This window comes from Dama dama, chromosome 5 (genome assembly GCF_033118175.1).
Source record: "Dama dama isolate Ldn47 chromosome 5, ASM3311817v1, whole genome shotgun sequence".
Taxonomy (NCBI): Eukaryota; Metazoa; Chordata; class Mammalia; order Artiodactyla; family Cervidae; genus Dama; species Dama dama.
The window spans coordinates 96,677,792-96,701,719 of NC_083685.1; the positions used below are offsets into that span (position 1 = coordinate 96,677,792).

Genomic DNA, 23,928 nt, shown 5'->3' on the forward strand with positions numbered 1-23,928 from the left:
CTTTCAGAATTTTCCACAGTTTATTGTGATCCACAATAAACTTTGGCTTTGGCATAGTCAATAAAGCAGAAATAGATGTTTTTCTGGAACTCTCTTGCTTTTTCAATGATCCAGTGGAAGTTGGAGGTTTGATCTCTGGTTCCTCCACCTTTTCTAAAACCAGCTTGAACATCTGGAAGTTCATGTTTCACATATTGTTGAAACCTGGCTTGGAGAATTTTGAGCATTACTTTACTAGTGTGTGAGATGAGCGCAACTGTGAGGTAGTTTGAGCATTCTCTGGCATTGCCTTTCTTTGGGATTGGAATGAAAACGGACCTTTTCCAGTCCTGTGGCCACTGCTGAGTTTTCCAAATTTGCTGGCATTTAAAGTGCAGCATTTTCACAGCATCATCTTTTAGGATTTGAAATAGCTCAACTGGAATTCCATCACCTCCACTAGCTTTGTTTGTAATGATGCTTCCTAAGGCCCACTTGACTTCACATTCCAGGATGTCTGACTGTAGGTGAGTGATCACACCTTCGTGATTATCTGGGTCGTGAAGATCTTTTTTGTACAGTTCTTCTGTGCATTCTTGCCACCTCTTCTTAATATCTTCTGCTTCTGTTAAGTCCATACCATTTCTGTCCTTTATTGAGCTCATCTTTGCATGAAATGTTCCCTTTAGAAAGATATTAAAGAAGGCCAGAAAGAATGAAAGAGATACACCATATTATGGTGGTGGGGGAAACCATCATTTTATAAAGACATCATTTCTCCTCATATTGTCTGTAAGTTTAATGCCATATCAAAATAGCAGTGGGACTTTTTTGGAAGGGAACTGAATTTTAAACATAATCAAAAGAATCAGCTTTCAAGTATAGTCAGGAAAATTCTGAAAAACTGGAGTAGAGCGGGCATTTGTCCACCAGATAGTTTATTACTTATGATAATTAAAATAGTGTTATGGGTGCAATCATAATAAATGTAGCAGTGAAACAGAATAGTGTCCAGATACAGACCCATGTTGGGGGCTTTCTCTGTGGCTCGGGGGTAAAGAATCCGCCTGCAGTGCAGGGACTCAGGTTGGATCCTTGGGTGGGGAAGATCCCCTGGAGGAGACCATGGCAACCTACTCCAGTGTTCTTGCTGGGAAAATCCCATGGACAGAGGAGCCTGGCTGGCTGTGGTCCCTGGGGTCACAAAGAGTGGACACGACTGGAAGGACGGAAGTGACTGAGCACGCACGCACAGACTAACGTGGTGTTACTTCAAGTCCATGGAGAACTAATGGCAGATTCACTAGATAGAGTAGGGACAATGGGCTATCCATTTGGGGGAAAAAATTATATACTTTGCATAAAGTGAAGTCGCTCAGTCAGGTCCGACTCTTTGTGACCCCATAGACTGTAGCCTACCAGGCTCCTCCCGTGGGATTTTCCAGGCAAGAGTACTGGAGTGGGTTGCTATTTCCTTCTCCAGAGGATCTTCCCCACCCAGGGATAGAACCCTGGTCTCCCGCATTGTAGGCAGCCGCTTTACCGTCTGAGCCATACCTTAAAGTAAATTCTAAGCAGCTTAAGACCTAAATGCACGGAATTAAACTATTTATTTTAAAATAAACTCTGTATTTATGTGTTTGTGCGTAGGCTAATATTAGGAAAGTATGCCCATTACTGGGGTAAGGACTTAGGTGGGAGTTCCTTTTTTTTTTTTTTTACTTTATGCCCTCTTTGTTGTTTGAATTTGTTTTTCAAGGCGAGTGTATTGTATCATTTTTCTCGTTGTAAATGTAGTTAACAATGTCTATGATTTCAGACAAGGAGACTAGTTCCTTAGGTAGCAGTGATGTCTGCATGGAAAGTGTCCAGAAGCTCTGTTACATTAAAGGTTAGCTTTTGGATTCTGGCGCCTTTAGTCCTGACCACGTGTTCTTTAAGCCCCACGGGCCCGCCCCCAGCCGGTCCTCGACCCGGTCCTTCCGTCCGGCCTTGAGTCCCAGCACTTCCACGCCGCGCATGCTCACTCACAGCAGGCGCGCGGAGTCCAATGCGCAGGACCAGGGCCCCCTCCTCACGACCCCTCCCCTCGAAGCATCCGTCGCGGTGTGTTTGCGTCATCGCGCCACGCCACCACTAGAGCCCGGTTGAAGATGGCGGCAGCCGTTCTCAGCGGGCCCTCTGCGGGCTCCGCGGCTGGGGTTCCCGGCGGGACCGGGGGTCTCTCGGCGGTGGGCTCAGGTCCCCGTCTCCGCCTGATGCTGCTGGAGAGCGTGTCGGGCTTGCTGCAGCCGCGAACGGGGTCCGCCGTTGCTCCCGTGCATCCCCCAGCCCGCTCGGCCCCACATTTGCCGGGGCTCATGTGCTTATTGCGGCTACATGGGACGGTGGGCGGGGCCCAGGTGAGTCTGTAGCCCGCCGGCCCTGTTGGTAGGTTTGTTTTGCGCCGGGGTCTTATTGTCCTGTAGCTGCATGCAGTCGAGGGTAGAGGGAAGGAGAGCTGGGGTCAGAAGGCGGATCCGGGTATCTGGACGAGATTCACGCACTTCTTTATCAGCCGTAAGTAGAAGAAACTCAGGGAAGAGGAACGACCTCGTTTTCTCTGTTGCTAGGCTATCGGTAAACGCTCATGAATGGGTTCGATCCCAGGCCCTCTTACTTACTAGATGTAGGATCTTTAGCTTCTTTTTCCTTCGGCAGTGTCTGTTTTGGGGATTGTTTCGACTGAGTGAATGAATGTATTCAGCAAATATTTACTGAGCTCTTACTGAGGGCCACATTCTGGGCGCTCCAGTTATAGTTGCAATGGCGATGAACAAAATGTTATGAAACACTGTGAGAATTGTATAGTGGTATACAATAATTCCATACAATTGTATAGAATTGTATAACCCTCTAATCTAATCTGGAACACTGAGAGATTTTTCTGAGGTACCAGAGTTTAAGCTGAGATCCGCAAGGATGAGTAGGGGGTTTGGTAGGGGAGGAAAATGGAAGAGGCAGTTCGGTCAGCGTAAAGCTTCCGTGGGAAGGTCCCCTGGTAGGAACTGAAAAGAAGGGCGTGGTGCTTGGGGTTTAGAGATGGAGAGGAAGAGAGTGGGTGCGATGAGGTGGGTAGGCTGTGGACAGGTCATGCAGCACTTTGTAGACTAGCTTAGAAGGGTCCTTTGGATTGTACAGAGTAGAATCTAACATCCATTCAGTCCTGTAAGCTTGAAACCCAGATGTCATTCTAGACACTTTCGTCTTGCTCACACACCTCTTTATGCAGTCTGTTTCCTTTTGATTTTATCCTTTATGTAGCATTCAGAGCTGTCCACTCCTTTCCATATCTTTCCCATTGCCCCTATACTGGCTTGATCCCCCATTATCTGACCGAGATACTAATAAGACATAACTGTCTAACCTATGATAGGTTCACCTTTAATATTATCTGCTGTGCTTCATCTTTCTCCCACTTACCCGCCCCCAAATTCTACCCATTCTTTAAGACCCAGGTACGAGGTCTTCCTTGTCTCACCTTTGTTACTCGGACTTTCCCCACTCTATGCTTCCTTCCAGGAAGAGGGTTGTCACAACCTGCTGGGTGTTTCAATAATCTTTGAAAGAAGAATAATCTAGCCCCAAATTTATCATTGATGACCTCATTTATTTATATTAACATTAGTCCTCTTTGAGGGTGACAGGACTGTGCCTCTGGTAGCTCAGCCCAGTGAGTCATGTGGTTCCTAAGTGTTTCTGAAATATTATCGTCTCTTCTGCCTGTAAATGTGTGATTTCCTTCATCATCTCTTTCAAGTCTTCCCCTTCTTCCTCAGGGTGAGCTACATGAACTTAATGTCTTGCTTATATTCTTTTAAGTGTCTGAAGTCTAGAAACATTGATTTTTAATAGAAGTGTATTCGATGTACAATGTATCAGTTTATGCCTTACAGCAGAGTGACTCAGTTATATATCCATTCTTTTTTATATTCTTTTCCATTATGATTTATCCTAGAATGTTGAATATGGTTTCCCGTGCTACACAGTAGGACCTTACTGTCTGTCCAGCCTGAGTGTAATAGTTTGCATCTACTAGTCCCAAACTCCCAGCCCATCCCTTCCCTGCCCCCCGTTCCCTTAGAAGTATTTTGAGTGAAGAAGCTAAGGGTGTTGTGGGACACCCCTTTATTATTGCCTGTATTATATTTGGGGGTATATTTTGCCCAACTTGAATTTTTTTCTACTTGTGTTTGTTATATTGCATTCTCAGTACCGGGAACCATGTGGTGGGTTTCCTTCACGTCCCTGTAGATTTTCATTCAACGGACATTTACTGTCTGTTATGTAGCTACTTATCCAAGTAGATAAGTAAGACACTGTTGTTTTCCTTGGAGAGTTTCTAGTTGAGATTGAGAGGTGAGGGTAAGTAAATAGGCCTGGAGCTTGAGAGAAAGAGATCCATTGATTGACACATCCGTCTAAGCTTAAATCACCAACTTTGCTTTCCCATAGGTACTGTAAACTTAGTAGTTCCAAAATGGAACTAACCTTAGAACAGTTCACAATTTCTGGCTTGCGTCCTAGCAACTGGTCTCCTAACTGGTCTTGCTCTCAGTCTTGCTTTTTTAATCCATTTCCCACAGCTGGTCCTGTTTCTTACCTTTTAAAATTCTTAAGCACCTGGACTTTCCTGACTCCGCCTTTGCGCTTACTGTCCTCTGCTTGGAAACCCTCCCTGAGCTGCTTCTCCATTCCCCACCCCACCCCCAACCCCCCACATCTTTTCAACTCAGTGTTTGTCACTGCCTTTAGGAAACCTTTCCAAACTACCTATGATTGGCTACTCTATTACACCATAGTGAAATTATATATTCATTTTTCATATATACTTAGTACCCACACAAGTGGGCTTTGATTTGTTTTTGTGGTGTTTAAAAAAAAAAACCAATTTATATCAACAGATGAATGGATAAAGAAGTTGTACATATGCATAATGGAGTATTACTCAGCCTTAAAAAGGAACACATTTCAGTCGATTCTAATGAGGTGGATGAACCTAGAACCTATTATACAGAGTGAAGTAGGTCAGAAAGAGAAAAATATCATATTCTAATGCCTATATATGGAATCTAGAAAAATGGTACTGAAGAATTTATTTACAGGGCAGCAATGGAGAAACAAACATAGAGAATAGACTTATAGACATGGGGAGAGGGGAGGAGAGGGAGAGATATATGGAGACTTACATCACCATATGTAAAATAGATCGCCAACGGGAGTTTGCTGTGTGGCTCAGGAACCTCACACCAGGGCTCTGTATCAGCCTAGAGGCGTGGGCTGGGGAGGGAGGTTCACTCACTGTTACCTCTTCACTGTTTCACTTCCTTGTCAGCTCTTCTAATGAAGTTCAAAAGGGAGGGGATATATGTAATACCTACGGCTGATTGATGTTGAGGTTTGACAGAAAACGAAATTCTGTAAAGCAGTTATCCTTCAATTAAAAAACAAATTAATTTAAAAAACAATTTATGGGAAATTACAGGTGACATAAAAATAGAGAAAATAGTATTTTAAAAACTTAATTATTTTTCGCTTCACTGGGTCTTCTCTGGGTCCTTGTTACTGTGTTTGGGCTTTCTCTAGTTGCGAAAAGCAGGGACTACTCACTAGTTGTGATGAGCACGCTTCTCATTGCTCTGGCTTCTTTTATTGCGGAGCACGGGCTTTAGTAGTTGTGGCACATGGGCTTAGTTGCCCTGTGGCATGTCGGGGCATGTGAAATCTTGCCGGAGCAGGGATCAAACCCGTGTCCCTTGCATTGGCAGGCAGATTCTTAACCACTGGACCACCGTAGAAGTTCAAGAAAATTGTGTCTTGGACCACCCCTACCTTTGCTGTCTCTGTCACCCAGATCTAACAGCAAACATTTTGCTCATCTTGATTCATTCACTTTCCCGGCTCTGCCTCCAACCTCCCCTGCCCCCGGAGCATTTTAAAGCACATCCCACATCTCATTTCCCTTGTAATTGCACATACTTCGAAGGACAGAGTGTCTTGTTCCACCTTGTATCCCTAGGGCTTTGTATTGTCCCGTTCTCTAGCCACTAGCCAATGATCTTTTTAAAAATAGCGCCAAGATTACAGCATTCTCCTGCTTAAAACCATGCAGTTACTTATTGCACCAGGCCTTACATGTGTCACCGCTTCACCTCCTTTTGCACAACTCTTGGCCTGTCTTAACTGGACTCCAGCCACCCAGGCCGACCTTATTTCTGCAGCAGCTGAGGCAACGGCTCCTCACATCCTTCACCCTGCTGGAAATCTCCTGGGGAAGTGAGCTGCGTGTTTAGGTCCCAGCTTCCCCGCCACCGTTTCAGAGGAGTCATTCCTGAGCACCCTGCTGAGCACTGAGCATACGGTGGTCCTTCTCATTTCCGTCATTTTCTGTCACATTGTTCTGTTTTGATTATTTTGTAGTGTTTATAACTATTTTAAATAAATTTATTATCTGCCGTGTTCTCTCTGCTCACCCTGTGTAAATTCCATTATACTTACTTCCTTGCCCTGCTCCCTTCGTTGTACTTGCTGACAACACCCCGACTGTTAAATCCAACTCTGCTCATTCGGTGCATGTACCTGCGCGGCTCATTGCAGCTGGAGAAAAGCACGTTTCCGGATTGGCTGGTCTCATTTTAAATTCAGGGCCATCGTCATCTCAAGTAGACTCTTGCTGTTGCCTAGCAGTCCTGTTATATTTCTTTCCTCTGCAACCTCTGATGACTTCTTTCCATCCTCACTCTTAGCTGATGACGTTGCTTCCTGTTTCACTGAGAAAAGAGGAACAGTGGGGTGGGAATTGGCATAGGTGCCACCACCACCACGTCTGCCAGCGTACTGGTGTCTGTGCCCTGTGCTCTGGTGTCCCTACCATTATTAGGGGTGAGCTGGTTCATGCCCATACTAAGGCCGGGCCTCTGCTTGTCCTTGACGTCTATCCCCTCTCCACTTAGGCAAGTTCACTTCTTCATTGTCGGCTTTTCCCTTTGTTAGGTTGTTTTCATCAGCATATAGCTCAAAACTGCTTTTAATAAAGTGCCCCTCCAGCTCCTGCCCCATTTCTCTACTTCTCTTTATGGCAAAACTCCTCAGAAGAGTAGTTTGCAATTGTACTTTCTCCCATTCTTTTTCTGTTTTTTAAAAAAAAATTGCTTTGAAAATGACTTGAGATTTATAGAGAATTTGAAGGAATATACACTTCACCCAGATTCCTTTTAATGTCAACATTTTAAATGCATATTTTTTCTAGGACTGTAAAGGAGGAAGTTGGAGATTGGATGCCCTTCTATTTCCTTAAAAACAACATTCCCTTACCTGACCACATTCCATCATGCAACTCAGAAAATCAGCGTTGATACAATCTTATTCCAGTTTTTTCAGTTGTGCTAAAAGTATCCTTTATAGTAAGAGAAATATTTCTTATGATGTTAACATTTAGAATTGTAGTTATTTTATAGGATGTCCCTCAGATTGGTTCATCTGCTGTTTTCTGGTGATTAAGTTCAGGTTGTACACTTTTAGCAGGAATACTGCAGAAATGATGTGACATACCTGTTACATTTTATCAGGCAGCACATAATGTCTCTTTGTCCCATTACTGGTGGTGGTAACTTTGATCATGGGTTAAGGTGATAGTTGCCATGTATCTTCATTATGAAGTTACGATTTATTCCTGTGGAAAAATTGTACATTTTTCTGTCTTGTTACCCTTTCACCCACTTGTCCATTAAAGGTAGTTGCTCCCTGTTTACCCCCACCGAACACTTCTCTGCCCTTTACCCCTCAGTTCAGTTCAGTTCAGTCACTCAGTCGTGTCTATTTGCGACCCCATGAATTGCAGCACACCAGGCCTCCTTGTCCATCACCAACTCCTGGAGATTACTCAAACTCATGTCCATTGAGTCAGTGATGCCATCCAGCCATCTCATCCTCTGTCGTCCCCTTCTCCTCCTGCCCCCAATTCCTCCCACCATCAGGGTCTTTTCCAATGAGTCAACTCTTTGCATGAGGTGGCCAAAGTACTGGAGTTTCAGCTTCAGCATCAGTTTTTGCAATGAACACCCTGGACTGATCTCCTTTAGGATGGACTGGTTGGATCTCCTTGCAGTCCAAGGGACTCTCAAGAGTCTTCTCCAACACCACAGTTCAAAAGCATCATTCTTCGGTGCTCAGCTTTCTTCACAGTCCAACTCTCACATCCATACATGACCACTGGAAAAACCACAGCCTTAACTAGATGGACCTTTGTCGGCAAAGTTATGTCTCTGCTTTTTAATATGCTATCTAGGTTGGTCATAACTTTCCTTCCAAGGAGTAAGCGTCTTTTTATTTCATGGCTGCAGTCACCATCTGCAGTGATTTTGGAGCCCCCAAAAATAAAGTCTGACACTGTTTCCACTGTTTCCCCATCTATTTCCCATGAAGTGATGGGACCAGATGCCATGATCTTAGTTTTTTGAACCTTGAGCTTTGAGCCAACTTTTTCACTCTCCTCTTTCACTTTCATCAAGAGGCTCTTTAGTTCCTCTTCATTTTCTGCCATAAAGGTGGTGGTATCTGCATATCTGAGGTTATTTATATTTCTCCCAGCAATCTTGAGTCCAGCTTGTGCTTCTTCCAGCCCAGCGTTTCTCATGATGTACTCTGCACATAAGTTAAGTAAGCAGGGTGACAGTATACAGCCCTGACGTACTCCTTTTCCTATTTGGAACCAGTCTGTTGTTCCATGTCCAGTTCTAACTGTGGCTTCCTGACCTGCATACAGATTTCTCAGGCAGGTCAGGTGATCTGGTATTCCCATCTCTTTCAGAATTTTCCAGTTTATTGTGATCCACACAGTCAAATGCTTTGGCATAGTCAGTAAAGCAGAAATAGATGTTCTTCTGGAATTCTCTTGCTTTTTCAATGGTCCAGCAGATAGGCAACTGCACATCTACTTTTTTTTTTCTATAGGTTTGCCTACTCTGATCATTTCATAGAAGTGAATCATAGAACATGTGGTTTTTGGGGTCTGACTTCTTTCCCTTAGCATAATGTTTTTAAGGTTCATTCCTGTCTCAGAACTTCATTCTTTTTTATGACCAAGTAATATTCCACTGTGTGGATATGCTTCATTTTGTTTATCCAGTCATGGTTGATGGACTTTGGGTTGTTTCCACTTTCTGGCTGTTACGTGTAATGCTGCTATGAATGTTCATGTACGAGTTCTTTTAAAAAATATATATATTTATTAATTTTTGGCTGTGCTAGGTGGTCTTTGCTGTGTGGGCTTTCTTTTTAGTTGCAGAAAGCAGGGGCTACTCTTGAGTTATGGTATGCAGGCTTCTCACTGCAGGGGCTTTTGTTGCGGAGCGCAGGCTCTAGGGTGGGTGGGCTTTGGTGGTTGCTGTTTCTGGGCTTTAGAACGCAGGCTCAATACTTGTGGCACATGGGCTTAGTTGCTCCGAGGCATGTGGGGTCTTCCCGGATCAGGGATTGAACCTGTGTCCCCTGCACTGGCAGGCGGTTTCTTTACCATTGAACCACCAGGGAAGCCCTGTGTACGAGTTCTGATGAGAACATATGTTTTCGTTTCTCTTGGGCATATACTTCGGAGTGGAATTGTTGTGTCATACCTAAAAGATGTTTAACCTTTGAGGAGCTGCTTGACTGTTTTCTGAAGTGGCTGCACCATTTTCTATACCCATCAGTGCATGTGAGCGTATCAGTACATCTCGCTCTCAGCTTTCCTCTACTCAGGTGACCTCCTTACAGAAGGCCTCAGGCCCACGCCGCATGAAGTGCTGTCTGCCTGCCCTACTCCAGGCTCTCCTTTCCTTCCTCAGTCTACTTTATTTTCCTCTTTCCATCCAACATGCTTTTTCTTATTTGGTCACTTGTTGATTTTCTGCGTCCTCTAAGTAGAATATAAGCTCACTAGCACCTCAAACAATGTCTCACATGAAGTAGGTAAATAAATGTTGAGTGAATCAACACTTCCCCTTCATGAGAACCAGGGACCTTATTTCTTTTACTCAGCTCTGGATTCCTTTATCTGACTCAGTGCATAAGATGTGTTTGTTGAGAGAATGAGTGAAGAGTACGGTTAGGAAGATAACAGGGCTGTCAAGAGGAGTCTGGCCCTTCAGAGGGTGGAGAGATTACTTGTGGGGGACCTGAAGAGGGAACCTCTTTTCAGGGCTCCCAGAATGTGTCGGAAGGAGGTTCTCTCTGACTTGTCTGTGTGGGTATTAGCGGCTCGAAGGAAGCCAGACCAGGAAGAGGATATGGGGTGAAGGAGTAAGGGATCACGAGTTCCGTGTCCAGTCAGCACGCACTTAGGGATGCCCCTTTGTGCTCAGTGATGTCCCTGGGAGACAGAGGGGCAGGAGCCTGTCTTTGAAGTCTGGCCGCTGGGCTGTCAGACTGACTAGCCCTCTGTGTAGCCCTGATTTGCTGGGTGGGAAGTGGGAGGGCCAGATGAGATGTGACTTGAGGAAAGCCCATGGGACAGGCTGCTGTGTGTGCCCCCTACTGAAAATAGGGCAGAGGCTGAAGGCGTCAAGGGGAATGGTCTCTGGGCTTCACTGGAGGTATGACTTAGAACAGGCTGGAAAGGCTGGGGCAGGGACGGGCTTGGAGAAATCCTGTGTCTTTAGCATCCTGTTCCTGACTGTTTTCTTTCCTCCAGAACCTTTCTGCTGTTGGGGCGTTGGTGGGTCTCAGTAATGCTCGTCTCAGTTCTATCAAAACTCGGTAAGTCTCTAACCCTGTTTTTTCTCCAGGGGGGATGTTTCTTTAGGAAGAGGGCCATCCATCTGTCCATCCATCGTCACCACCCCATGGAGCCAGGAGGTTTCTCCATTCCCAAGGTGGAGAGTTTGATTCTTTTCATGAGCTCACTTGCGTTGAACCCCACCTATGGCGGCTTCTGAGAGTCCCTCAGCCCACCTTCTGTGCGCTTCTTCCCTTGCTGCCCATGCCTCACTCCAAGTCCGCGAGTATCTCGGGAATGAGAAGCTGCCGTGGATCTGGAGTCAGGTCTCACTCTGCCCAGTGAGAGTAAGAGGGCACTGAATGGCTTTCTGTGCAGTCTGGCCACCTCTCCTGTGTCGTCACTTACCTCTGTCTTACCAGGTTTGAAGGCCTGTGTCTGCTGTCGCTGCTGGTGGGGGAAAGCCCCACGGAGATGTTCCAGCAGCACTGCGTCTCCTGGCTCCGCAGCATCCAGCAGATCTTGCAGGTGAGTCCACCGCCCGGCCACCGCCTGGCCCCCGCCCCCGCCCCCAGCCGCGCCCTGGTCTCCATTCAGACACAGCGCTACATTGAGGTGGATACTTTCAGTTCCGGGCAGGTTCTTTCTAGCAGGATAAGCCGCAAATAGAAACATGCTTTTAAAGATTTTGTTATTTTTATCCACTGGCTTATTTTAATTCATCTGACCTTTCACACACTCACTGTGACCTCTGACTGTTTCACTTCCTTGTGAGCTCTTCTAATGAGTGACATCTCTGAAGCTCCTTTCTTCAGGTGTTGGATTTTTAGAATTTGCTTATTTAAATTATTTTTATTTTTTTGACTGTGCACCGTGTGGCTTGTGGGAATCTTAGTTCCCCAGCCAGGGACTGAACCCGCACTCTTGGCGGTGAAAGCTCAGAGTCCTAACCACTGGACTACCAGAGAATTCCCCAATTTTTTTTTTCTACTCCTCTCTTCCTCTTTTTTTAAAAAATAATGTATTTTAATTGGAGGTTAATTACTTTACAGTATTTTGGTGGTTTTTGCCATATGTCAACATGAATCAGCCATGGATCTCTTCCTCTTTTTAACATTTAAATTTGTTTCTATTTTACATCCTTTGATGACATCCCCACTTCGTTCTTCCACAAGTGTGTTCTGGGCACACACGGCAGGCTGTGCGCTGAGTTCTGGAGAGATGGTAGGGAGATGCAGTTGGACCCTGCTTTCATGGTGTTTAGAGTCTCTTGCAGGGGTTGGGAAACTGTAGGTGTTTCCAGATAGTAAAATATTGTAGGTTTTATGAACCATATATGGTTTCTGGTTGGTTTTTTTTTTTTTTTTTTGCTGTGCTGCATAGGCTGTGAGATCTTAGTTCCCCAACCCAGGGTCAAACCTAAGCCCCCTACAGCAGAAACAAGGAGTTCTTCCATTGGACAGCCAGAAATGCCCATAGTTTCTGTTGTCAAGTGTTTCTTTGTTGGTTTGTTTTTCAACCCTTTAAAAAATGTAATAGTCATTTGTAGACTGTGGGCTGTGCAAAAACAGGCATCCACAGACCAGAGTTTGCTGACCTGTGTTCTAGTGGAAGAGAATAATTATACAATGAGTGTGAAGAACTAAACTGGTGGGTGCTCTGGAGGTAAAGAAAAATACAGTTCTCTGAAAGCATGTTAACGAGAGACTCTGAGCCAGACCAGGGTGGTGTGTGTGTGGCAATCAGGGTCAGTGGTTCAGGGAGGGCTTTTCTGCTCTGATGAGTAGGAGTACATTGGGCTGAGAAAGTTTCGAAGTGTTCTAAGTGTGCAAAAGCCCTGAGAGAAAAGGCGTTTGACTCATTTGAAGAATTATAAGCAGGCGGGTGTGGCAAGGGTTGATGAGATGCAACTGGGGAAGTAGGTAGACAGAGACTAGGCCATGTGTGGTGGTGTAAGCATATTAAGAAGTTTGGCGTTTATTCTTGGAACAGCGGGAATTCATGGAAGGTTTTGAGCAAGGGGAAGGAGGTGGTGGTGGTGGTGATGTGAGCAGATTTTCATTTGGAAATGCCACTCTGGCCACCATGTGGAGACAGGATTGGCAGCAGAAAAGCAGAGCAGTGGACACTGAAGCCAGATTTTCCTGGGATGAGCAGTGAGCGGGAGAAGGCCTGGGACTGGGGAAGATAGACAGTCCTGTCAAGACATCTGGCTTCACTGGTAGGAGAGAGAAGCGCGGAAACACCTGAGATCAGGCACATGGAGTACGGGCTCAGGAGAGGATTTTCATGGTGGGAGAGATGTTTAGGATGGGAGCAGGCACAAATGCCAGTGGGAGGCATCCTCCTGAGGGGGCTGGAGACAGGGAGCTAGTTAACAGTGTGAGGGGCTTCTGAGAGGAAGGGGTGGGGGAGGGATTGTCCCCAGATGGAGGAACACCCCCTCTGGTGGGATGAGGACCGAGATGGAGTTTTCAGTTTGGTGGTGGGAAGCTGAGGGAGTTCCCATCTTTGGGCTTCAGGCTTCTCTGAAATCGTAGGTCAGGTTACACAGAAGGGATGGTGCCAGAGAAGAGCTGAGCAGCGGAGGGAGCTAACAGTGAGAGACGCAGTGGGAGTGCCAGGTGGTGTTGAGGCCCGTTTGTGGCTGGTAAACCCACCGAGTCTGACTTCCTCACAAGGGTTCTTGTTTGTTTCACTGACATGTGGCCACTGGTCTAGCAGGAGGTAATGTGCTGAACACTTTTTCCTTAGGTATATGTTAATTTGTTAGGAAAAGTCCTCAGACTTCAAACCATTTTTCCTCCATGAGTTCAGGGTAGGTTTGAGCCAGCCACACGTAAGCTTGGCGAGATGGGGTGGCTCTGTTGTGGTTGAGACTTTGGTCCGGGAAGAACTCCTCTCCATCCTAGCAAGGAGATTGTGGTGTGGGAGCAACAAGAAACTCTTGAGATCATTTAGTGAGATCTTTAAGGTGTGACTTCATTACTTTTTCTCCCCCCACCCCCCGAACATTTCTAGGACCCCGACACCACGGTCCTAAAGTGTGCGCACACATCCTTTCTCTGGATGAATGTGTTACTCGGTTGCTCCGTGTCTCTGATACACTCTGTCCCCAGGGGATTTGACGGGAATGGGGGCAGTCGCTGTGGAGTTTGTCGGAAGCTCCATGTTGTCATGTGGCTCGTTCCTCCTCCTCTCGGTGACCTTGATGGCCAGGTGGGAGCGTGGGCTGTTCTTGCTGTTTAGTCCCAGGACCCGCCCCCCACCATGGAGCTGGCTGTGACTGTGCTGAAGGACCTACTCCGGTACGCGGCCCAGCTTCCTGCAGTCTTCCGGGACATCTCCATGAACCACCTCCCCGGCCTCCTCACCTCCCTGCTGGGTCTCAGACCAGAGGTGAGCCGCCTCCCAGCTCCTCTACCCTGGGCCCCTCCAGTGCTTGCTGTCATTCACACCCACTGGATTAGAGGACTTGATGGGAAGTGATTGGGGAATGGGATTGAAGAAGTGAGAAGAGGCAGGGGCTGAAAAAAAGTGTAAGGAGAAGAGACCCTGAGGGGTGGTGGGGTGGAGATGGATGGGTTCTGGGGGCGCTGGGCTCTGCCCGACCATCTGTTCTTCCCACAGTGCGAGCTCTCAGCGCTGGAAGGAATGAAGGCCTGTATGACCCATTTTCCTCGGGCGTGTGGGTCTCTCAAAGTAAGTGTTCATAAAAACTCTTCTTCCTACCAACACGATTGCTGTCTAAAGGTTCCTGAAGATTTATAAGCATCTGTCTCCCCAGCTCTAATTATATCACCTGGTAGCTTTATTTACTTATTTTTTAAAAGTTTCTAATGATATCATTTATTTATTTTAGGCTGTGCTGGGTCTTCATTGCTGTACATAGGCTTCTCATTGCAGTGGCTTCTCTTGCTGTGGAGCAGGGCTGTAGGGTGTTTGGTCTTCAGTAGTTTCGGCTCCCAGGTTCTGAGAACAGACGGGCCTAGACATCCGTGGCATGTGGGATCTTCCCAGTGTAGGGATCAAACCATGTCTCTTGCATTGGCAGGCAGATTCTTCACCACTGAGCCACCAGGGAAGCCCTCACCTCGTAGCTTTAAATACATTCTCATTTAATTTTCACAGATGAAGAAACCGAAATTAAATAACTTGCCTAAGGTCTGAGGCCAAGCCCAGACTCTCCCCCGGACTCTCCTCTCTCTGCCCTGCCTTCTCTGTACCTCTAGGATGCCCTGCCCATTTTCCTACCATCCTGTTTTACTCTGTTCCTAAAACTTGTTGTAACTGCCTCCAAGAAACCTTCCTGACTTAGTATTTCCCTACGTCAGCTTCCCCAGCACTTTCCTCTCCTGCTCCTGACTGATCTCCCTCTGTCCCTTCCCCACCCGGTTCCCTGGGCTGTGGTGGCCGTGTGAGGGGCGCTGAGCAGCAGGGCCGTGCTCAGTCAAATAGGCAGGGTGGACGTGGGTCCAGGCGGGAGGAAGGAGGTCCGCGAAAGAATTAGAGTTTTATTTTTAAGGAGATAACAAAAACAAATATAAATGGTCATCAGATTCAGCCAAAGCAGTAACAGTTAAAGGGCCTCTGGGATTGGTACATTTGTTGTCTGTAGGATAATTCTGTTGCCAACTCGTACCTAAGAACAAATAGGTGTTCCTCTCCTGATTAAATGTTCTCTCTTGCTTTGGTATACTCATCATTGCTTGACAAACCACTGGGTTTTCTCAGATGGAAGCACAGATCTGTGGAGAACTGGAATTAGTGGCAAATTAATAATTTGTGTAACTCATGTGATTAATCACAGTAAATGACATTACTATACTCGGTATTGCTAGTTAAGGGGGAGTTTGCCGTTCAGGTTTTCTTGAAAGTCAAATCACATAGTTCTGTGACCAAGTCAAAAAAGTAAAAAGAAACAGAAAGAGGGCTGGTACCCACGACTTGCCAGGTCCTCTGCTGTATGTCTGCCATGCGTCATCTCATTTTACAGTAATTCTGTGGAGTTGCTGTCACCAAATGAAACAGGAGAGGGGCCCAGAATGGTTTGACTGACACAAGCCTATGTATCTGTAGTTGTCAAACCAGGGTATGAGCAGGAATTGCTTGCCCTTCAAGCCTGTTTTTTTCACCAAACCGAACTCCACAGGTGGTTTTAAGAATGTGGACAGGACTGGCAGCTAGGCTTCTACACTGACGGTGGCTCTGCTCCGCTGTTGGTGGCATGGGAAGGATTGTGAGCGTGTCGCGGGCACCCGTGCTGTGGTCTGGGAGTGTCCTTACTGGTGACTTGCAGTATTTGAAAAGCCCCAGAGCACGTGGTATTTCTCCGTGAACGTGGGGCCATGTCCTTATTGATGTCTTGTTTTCATAGGAATGCCACTCCTGGCAAGTGATAGAATCTTTGGTTAGCAGGGCAGGACTTTGTCACGAAGGCATTTGGATTTTACTGAATTTTTTTGTTTTGTTTTTTTACTAGAGTTTACTTAGTTAAAACTGCCTTTCTTCTAAAACTGTAAATTAACTTCTCGAATTACACAGGCTAGCTCTGTGTCTTTGACTCTTACTGGTGACGGTTTGTGAGATTTTACTGCATAAGCCTGCTTCTGTTGAGCTTGGTTTGGGGTTATCTGTGTCTCCCTCCTGGAGAAGGAAATGGCGACCCACTGCAGTATTCTTGCCTGGAGAATCCCAGGGACAGAGGAGCCTGGTGGGCTGCCGTCTTTGGGGTCGCACAGAGTCGGACATGGCTGAAGTGACTTAGCAGCAGCAGCAGCAGCATCAGTGTCTCTGCATCCCCCCCAGAAAGTGAAGGGAGAACTGAGTGTTACCTCTGGGGTCAGGATTTGAGTAGTCAGACTAGACTGTCTGTGAGTCCTCTGCTTGTTGTTTAGTCGCTCAGTCGTGTCTGACTCTTTTGCAACCTGTGGACTGTAGCCCACCAGGCTCCTCTGTCCATAGGTTTTCCAGGCAAGAATACTGGAGCGGGTTTCCATTTCATTCTCCAAGGGATCTTCCTGACCCAGGGATCGAACCCAAGTTTCCTGCCTTGGCAGATGGATTCTTTACCACTGAGCCACCGGGGAAGCTAGGGCCCTTAATTTTCATTGTGATTGGTCAGGAGAATTGATCTATAACTCACAGCCTCTTGTCAGATGGCATTTTTGAAGCCATGGCCTGCATATTGAGTACCCTGTCCAAACCAAGCAACAGAACTTATGCTGTTACAGCATCCGTATGCCTTTATTTCTCTGAGGACACAGCGTCTTCTGGAGAATGCCCGTCTGTTAGGAGTTTGGCTTTGTCTGTTGCCAGCATGGCAGACATGAATCTGTCGTGCACAGACGCCCCAGGGGCAGTTTGTACTGGAACATCTTGCAGACCAGTGCTTGGGAAGTGGATAGCTAGAGTGTGTATCTGCTCTCTGTTCCACCCCCTAGAAGCTTCTAGGGCAGCTGCCGTCTCCAAGTTCAGGACTCCTCCCAAATGAGGCATCTCAGCTTTCTGGGTCCATGAAGTCAGTCTATCCAGGCTTCACCTCTCCTCCTCCTCAACACATTGATTATTTGTTCTGGAATGAGTGGGAAAACTCACCCCCTCTTGAGGGCACCAGGACATACCATGTACGCACACGTGCTTTCGTTCCTGGTGAAATGTCCCAAGTGAGCCTTGGTTTGCCTTACTTTGGTTTGCATTGCAGGTCATTTCTGGTGGAACTGTGTGGTCAGGGCCGTGTCCCTGCACTCTGCTTGACCGCAGGCACATAAGCAGACCTTTGTTGGCCTCAGCGATCTGGCTTCCTGGGTCTCAGGAAGAGTGTGAGCAGGAAGTTGGTCCAAAGGGCTGAGCGCCAGTGTGGATGAGGCTTTGGTGACTCTAAGAAATAGCATCACTGGAGAAGCCGGTCAGGAGCCCAGCGGGTGGTTGCTGCTTTTGGTTTGAAGTGTTCAGAGCCCTGTCCCACCAGACGTGAAAGTGCTGTCTAGGTCGTTGTAGGCCTTCTCCTACCCTGGGATCAGCTGTCACAGTGCTCCTCTCTCTCCCACTGAGAGTCCTGCAGTGGAGCCTGGAAAACCAGGTGTGGTTCCTGCCCCAGAGCCTCAGCAGGGAGCCCTGAAGGGTGGCTCCTGAACTTTACTCTGCTGGGCTCTGCGCCTGCTTCTCCCTGCTGTCTGCCTTGTTTTCTGGAAGTTGACTTTTGTGCCTGTGATGCCCCGATCCCGGTGGGGTCCATACATACTCGCCTGGGATTTAAGGCCCAGCCTGCTTCTCCATGGGCCCCGTGGGAGACTGTCACTCTCCTCACTGTGTTGGCCCCTCCGTCTCCTTACCTGCCTCCTCCACTTTCTCCCAAGCCCAGCTCAGTCCTGCCTCCCAGCTCAGTCCCTCCAGAGCTGCCCTCTTTGGTTCCGGGTCATGATTTTTCACACATTTGTCCTCCTGTTACACCCACTGACGGTGGAAATCCTTTTCTGCTTCAGTGTTCTTAGTCTTTTTGTGCCATGGATCTCGTCTTTGGATGTTTTTCAATTAGTAAAATACATGGAATTGTAGGGAAAGTGTGATAGAATGCACATCTTTGTTAACATGTCAAGTAACAGAATCCAGCAGCAGGTCTGATGACTCCTGAAGTTTCATGATAGTGATGCCCTTGAATGAGATGCCTGTTGACAGCTGTGATGTGAAGTGAAAGTGAAAGATCTCTGCTGGTGACAAAGGGACTGCTAATACTACTGTGGCTTTTTGTCTCCGTTTACAATTGAAAGAAAAATTTACATTTTATTTATAGGCAAGTGAAAATGGTTTTTTCCCGTCCGTGTTCACAGGTCCCTTTGATTCTGCCCCCAGATAAGTGGGGCCCCAGTTATATGTTTTCTCGTGGGCGCCGCCAGGCAGCAGCCGGGTCCTGGTGACTGACTGGCTGGTTGCTGCTCTGAGCTCACTGCCCCCGTCTTGCTGGTCTACCTTCCCTTCTCTGTCGACTTTGTGCTGCTCTCACTGCTCCCGTCCCAGGCCCGGTGCTCCTGGTCTGAGCTGGCAGGGAGTTGGGGTGTGGAGGCGCCTGCTGTTCAGTGCTGTGTCCTCTGGGCCTGCGGGTGATGACTGTCACTCTGCAAACGTTGGAGGAGGGGCCCCATGGTCTGTGGGACACAGCCCCCAAGCGGGGAGGCTGAGGACAGGGGTCGGCATTCATTTTCTACCACGAGTGGGCGTCTGCTCCTGGGCGCGGCACCCTTGAGGGTGCGTTGCTTCCTCATCTGCAGGAGAGAGAAAGGCCTGAGATCCTGGGCCTGGACGCTGCTGCTGGGAGGGCCGGGGCTCTGAATCTGCCCCTTAGAGCTGACTCCCCAGCCTCCCCCTCTCCCTCCCCATGATCCAGGGCAAGCTGGCCTCATTTTTCCTCTCACGGGTGGATGCCTTGAGCCCTCAACTCCAGCAGGTAAGGGGAAGGAGGGAGACAGCGGGGAGCCTGGGGTCTGAGCTGGTGCTTCCCCCCACCTCTGTTTTCCATTGCCACTCCCTCTGTGTCCTCATTCCCCTCCCTGTTAACGCACAGTACACACCAGTAGGGGCTTCTGCCTCCCAGTCTCCATCTGTGTCTTTTTGCCCCTTCTTCCATTCCATCTCTCCTTCGGGTGCTCTGACCTCCATCTTCCTGGGCGCTGGTGGGGTTGGGATCCACGACTGGGCTGATTCCCTCCTGACTGGGTCCCCCCTCTCTCCGGCAGTTGGCCTGCGAGTGTTACTCCCGGCTGCCGTCTCTGGGGGCCGGCTTCTCCCAGGGCCTGAAGCACACGGACAGCTGGGAGCAGGAGCTGCGCAGCCTGCTGGCCTCTCTGCACAGCCTGCTCGGGGGCCTGTACGAGGGCGCAGAGGCAGGTAGGGCCCGGCTGACGCTCCGGGGCGGGGGGTGGGGTGAGGGGACCAGGGGACTGGTCCAGGGAAGGGGGGCTGCTGAGTTCTAGGCAAAAGGCAGTAGGTAGAATGTGGATGGGTCCTCCACCTGAATGGAGGCGGGGCGGCAAGTACAGGTGGCTGTGTCTGTCCAGCGCCCATGCAGTACGAGAGCCCTGGGGCGGAAACGTTGCTGTCCCCCTCAGAAGATGCGGACGCCCACACCCTCCTCCGGCTGCGGCAGAGGTTTTCGGGGCTGGCCCGCTGCCTGGGGCTCATGCTCAGGTGCGTGAGGGAGTGAGGCGGGAGGCAGAGGGCCGCACTGGGGACCCCACGCTGAGGGCCTCCCTGCTCGATCCTCTCCAGCTCCGAGTTCGGGGCACCAGTGACCGTCCCCGTGCAGGACATCCTGGATCTCATCTGCCGGACCCTCAGTGTCAGCGCCAAGAATGTCGTGAGTGGAGCCGGCCCCGCTGGCAGCCCCTCTCCGGGACCCTGGGCGGCCAGGCAGGCAGGCTGGGGCTCCCACAGTGCGTGGTCCTGACTCGTCCAGCTGCTCTTAGTTCCGAGCTCTTGACCTGCGCCCGCCGGCATGAATGGGCTCCCGTGCTGTGGGAGCGCTTGGAGCAGGTGCTTCCCCAGGCGACAGTGAGCTGGGCGTCCACCGAGTCACCGCCGAGGGCTCCAGCCTGCCTGCCCCATCGTCCTTCCCCGGTCTGTCGAGGACGGTGTTTCATCCTGTCGGGGGAGTTGGGCCGGGGTGGCTTCCTCACCCACGTGTATGCAGTCTTGCCCCACTCCTCATTTGCCGGTTTTCCCCACAGAGTCTGCTGGGAGACGGCCCCCTGCGCTTGCTGCTGCTGCCCTCTCTCCACCTTGAAGCCCTGGACCTGCTCTCGGCACTCATCCTCGCGTGAGTGGGGTCGGGAGGAAGTGGCACGGGGTTTGGGACGTGCTGGGAGCGGGGGTCACCGTTCTGTCTTCACCCCCAGGTGTGGAGCACGGCTCTTGCGCTTCGGGGCTCTGATCAGCCGCCTGCTTCCCCAGGTCCTCAATGCCTGGAGCATTGGGAGGGAGAACCTTGGACCAGGCCAAGAGAGGCCCTACAGGTGACTGTCCAGGAAGGGAATAGAGAGGAGGGGTGGTGGTGCGCGGGCGCTGCCGGGCTGGGGGCGGCGGCGTGGCCTCCCCCTCACAGGCACCCTCTGCGCCCCCTGCAGCACCGTGCGGACCAAGGTGTACGCTGTCCTGGAGCTCTGGGTGCAGGTGTGCGGGGCCTCGGCGGGGGTGCTGCAGGGGGGCGCCTCGGGGGAGGCCCTGCTCTCCCACCTGCTCAGCGACATCTCCCCGCCAGCGGACGCCCTCAGGGTGAGAGAGGCCTCCCCGTGCCCCTGGTCCTCACTCGATCCAGCCTCCCGACCGTCCTGCCTTCCTGCCGGCTGGTGTGTGATCTGTGTTCCCTTCCCCGCCAGCTGCGCAGCCCCCGGGGAAGCCCTGACGGGGGTTTGCAGACTGGGAAGCCTAGTGCTCCCAAGAAGCTGAAGCTGGACGTGGGGGAGGCCATGGCCCCGCCCAGCCACCGGAAAGGGGACAGCAATGCCAACAGCGATGTGTGTGCAGCCGCACTGAGAGGTGGGTGAGGCCTGTGCCCGGCACCTCGGGGCTGGGAGGGTCTGGGAGCACTGGAGGGACCGGCTGTCCTGGTGAGGGGGGGGTGGAAAACACGCAGACCCGGCTAAGAGCCTGCCGAGGGGCCGCACTCTCCCCAGGGCTGCAGGTGGGTCCTGCTGTTGGATGGGTCTCAGGTATTTTTGTTTGCACATCCTCTGTTCACGGCGTGTGCTCGTGTGTCCCGGAGGGCAGGGGAGGAAAAGGACAAGACCCCTGCCCAGCAGAGCTTGCACACCCCAGGCCCGCTGCTGGAAGCAGAAGTGACTTTCCTTTGGGTCCCGCATGTGCACTGCCCTCCAGCACTCTTCATGTGTAAACTCACGTTTAGAATGTATCTCCGTCTGAATTACATAATGTTCACAGCTTTGTGTAGTAGAGGTCCACTCATGAGCCCCATTTTATAGTTGAGAAAACAGGAGTCACGTGACTTGCCCGAGGTGGGCAGAGCGGGTGCTGCCCTGGGCCGCCCGTCGTGTCAGCCTCTCACGCTCATCTCCTCCCCCAGGCCTCAGCCGGACCATCCTCATGTGCGGGCCTCTCATCAAGGAGGAGACTCACAGGGTGAGGGGAGCCTGGTCCCCGCTGGAAGGGGTACTGGTGGGGGTTCATTCGGACCTGGGCGCAGGCCCTGGAGGACGGGCGGGTCGTCTGGCGGCGTCTCCAGCTGTGCGCTCTGTCCTTGCAGCGACTGCACGAGCTGGTGCTCCCCCTGGTCATGGGTGTCCAGCAGGGCGAAGCCCTCGGCAGCTCCCCGTACACCAGCTCCCACTGCCGCCGCGAGCTCTACCGCCTGCTGCTGGCCCTGCTGCTGGCACCCTCGCCTCGCTGCCCGCCGCCTCTCGCCTGCGCGCTGCGGGCCTTCTCCCTGGGCCAGCGCGAGGACAGCCTGGAGGTAACTGCTACGCGGGCCGCGTCCACCTCGGTGTTGGCCCTGCGCGCCCCCAGTACTGAGAGCCCGTGTCCTGACCCTTGCTCTCGCCCCTTCTTCCCCCAGGTCTCCTCCTTCTGCTCAGAAGCTCTGGTGACCTGTGCGGCTCTGACCCACCCCCGAGTTCCTCCCCTGCAGTCTCTGGGCCCCACCTGCCCCGCCCCGGCCCCAGTCCCGCCTCCTGAGGCTCCAGCTCCCTTCAGGGCTCCAGCCTTCCACACGCCAGGCCCCCTGCCCTCTGCGGGCACCATGCCCTCTGCAGGCCCCATGCCCCCGGCAGGCCCCCTGCCCCCCGCACGCCCTGGACCTCCAGCCACAGCCAACCACCTGGGCCTGTCTGTGCCAGGCCTGGTGTCTGTACCCCCCCGGCTCCTTCCTGGCCCTGAGAACCACCGGGCAGGCTCCAGTGAGGACGCTGTCCTGGCCCCGAGTGGCAGCCCCCCACCTACCGTCCCGCCAGATGAGACTTTCGGGGGGCGAGTGCCCAGACCAGCCTTTGTCCACTATGACAAGGAGGAGGCGTCCGACGTGGAAATCTCCTTGGAGAGCGACTCTGATGACAGCGTGGTGATCGTGCCTGAGGGGCTGCCGCCCCCGCCCCCGCCCCCCTCGGGCACCACGCCCCCGCCAGTAGCCCCCACTGGGCCACCTGCAGCCTCCCCTCCTGTGCCCGCCAAGGACGAGCCAGAAGAGCTGCCTGCAGCCCCGGGGCCGCTCCCGCCCCCTCCCCCGCCTCCTGTTCCCGGCCCGGTGACGCTGCCGCCACCCCAGCTGGTTCCGGAAGGGACGCCTGGTGGGGGAGGCCCCCCAGCCCTGGAAGAAGACCTGACAGTCATTAACATCAACAGCAGTGATGAGGAGGAGGAGGAAGACGAGGAGGAGGAGGAGGAAGACGAGGAGGAGGACGAGGAGGAGGATTTCGAGGAGGACGAGGAGGAGGAAGAGGAGTACTTTGAGGAGGAGGAAGAGGAGGAGGAGGAGTTTGAGGAGGAGTTTGAGGAGGAGGAAGGTGAGCTGGAGGATGAGGAGGACGAGGAGGAGGACGAGGAGCTGGAAGAGCTGGAAGAAGTGGAGTTCGGCCCGGCAGGCGGGGAGGTGGAAGGAGGAGGGCCTGTGCCCCCGAGCCTGCCGCCTCCAGCGCTGCCCCCCGCCGAGTCTCCCAAGGGGCCTCCGGAGCCAGGACTGGAACCCGGGCTGCTGTTGGAAGTGGAGGAGCCTGGGACCGAGGAGGCGCCTGGGCCTGAGACCGCCCCCACGCTGGCCCCTGAGGTGCTCCCCTCCCAGGGGGAGATGGAGAGGGAAGGGGGGAGCCCCCCTGCAGGGCCACCGCCTCAGGAGCTTGTGGAGGAGGAGCCCTCTGGGCCACCAACCCTGCTGGAAGAGGGGGCTGAGGGTGGGGGTGAGAAGGTATCACCCCCACCAGAGGCGTCTGCAGCGGCGGAGGTGGAGGTGGAGGCGGCAGCTCTCCCCCCGGAGAAGGTGAGGGGGCCCCTCGGGGAGGAGGGGCGGGAGCGACACGCATCCTGACTCGCTGGGTCTGTGCCTGCCACTGTTCTGAACTTCTTGTTTGTCCCTGGAAGGAGCAGGGTGACACTGCTGCCATGCTGGCCGACTTCATTGACTGCCCCCCGGACGACGAGAAGCCGCCACCTGCCTCAGAGCCTGACTCCTAGCCCCACCCCACCCCCCCTTTTCTTTTCCAATAAATTTACATCCTTCA

The 23,928-nt window shown here is 51.2% G+C and overlaps 1 protein-coding gene across 3 annotated transcripts; it reads left to right on the forward strand.

The window, feature by feature from the left end:
• The first annotated feature begins 1,985 nt into the window (after positions 1 to 1,985).
• On the forward strand, positions 1,986 to 23,928 carry PELP1 (proline, glutamate and leucine rich protein 1). Of its 3 annotated transcripts, none has more exons than XM_061143267.1 (17): positions 1,986 to 2,381; positions 10,688 to 10,752; positions 11,134 to 11,239; positions 13,961 to 14,110; positions 14,342 to 14,413; positions 19,095 to 19,154; positions 19,444 to 19,594; positions 19,765 to 19,894; positions 19,976 to 20,063; positions 20,434 to 20,522; positions 20,602 to 20,718; positions 20,830 to 20,977; positions 21,082 to 21,241; positions 21,786 to 21,841; positions 21,966 to 22,172; positions 22,275 to 23,687; positions 23,795 to 23,921. In XM_061143267.1, exons 1-17 carry the CDS (start codon positions 2,133 to 2,135, stop codon positions 23,879 to 23,881), a joined length of 3,348 nt encoding a protein of 1,115 aa, XP_060999250.1. In that variant the 5' UTR covers positions 1,986 to 2,132; the 3' UTR covers positions 23,882 to 23,921. The 3 variants fall into 3 exon arrangements, with proteins under 3 accessions (XP_060999250.1, XP_060999249.1, XP_060999251.1); XM_061143266.1 differs by having other exon boundaries at positions 1,987 to 2,381; positions 23,789 to 23,928; XM_061143268.1 differs by lacking the exon at positions 1,986 to 2,381 and adding an exon at positions 2,470 to 2,538 and having other exon boundaries at positions 23,789 to 23,922.

Coding starts and splice junctions, on each gene's coding strand:
- PELP1 (XM_061143266.1), top strand. CDS start 2,133: ATGGCGGCAGCCGTTCTCAGCGGGCCCTCTGCGGGCTCCGCGGCTGGG. Junction 11,240..13,960: donor GCATCCAGCAGATCTTGCAG/GTGAGTCCACCG, acceptor CTTGCTGTTTAG/TCCCAGGACCCGCCCCCCAC. Junction 21,242..21,785: donor GTGTGCAGCCGCACTGAGAG/GTGGGTGAGGCC, acceptor CTCCTCCCCCAG/GCCTCAGCCGGACCATCCTC.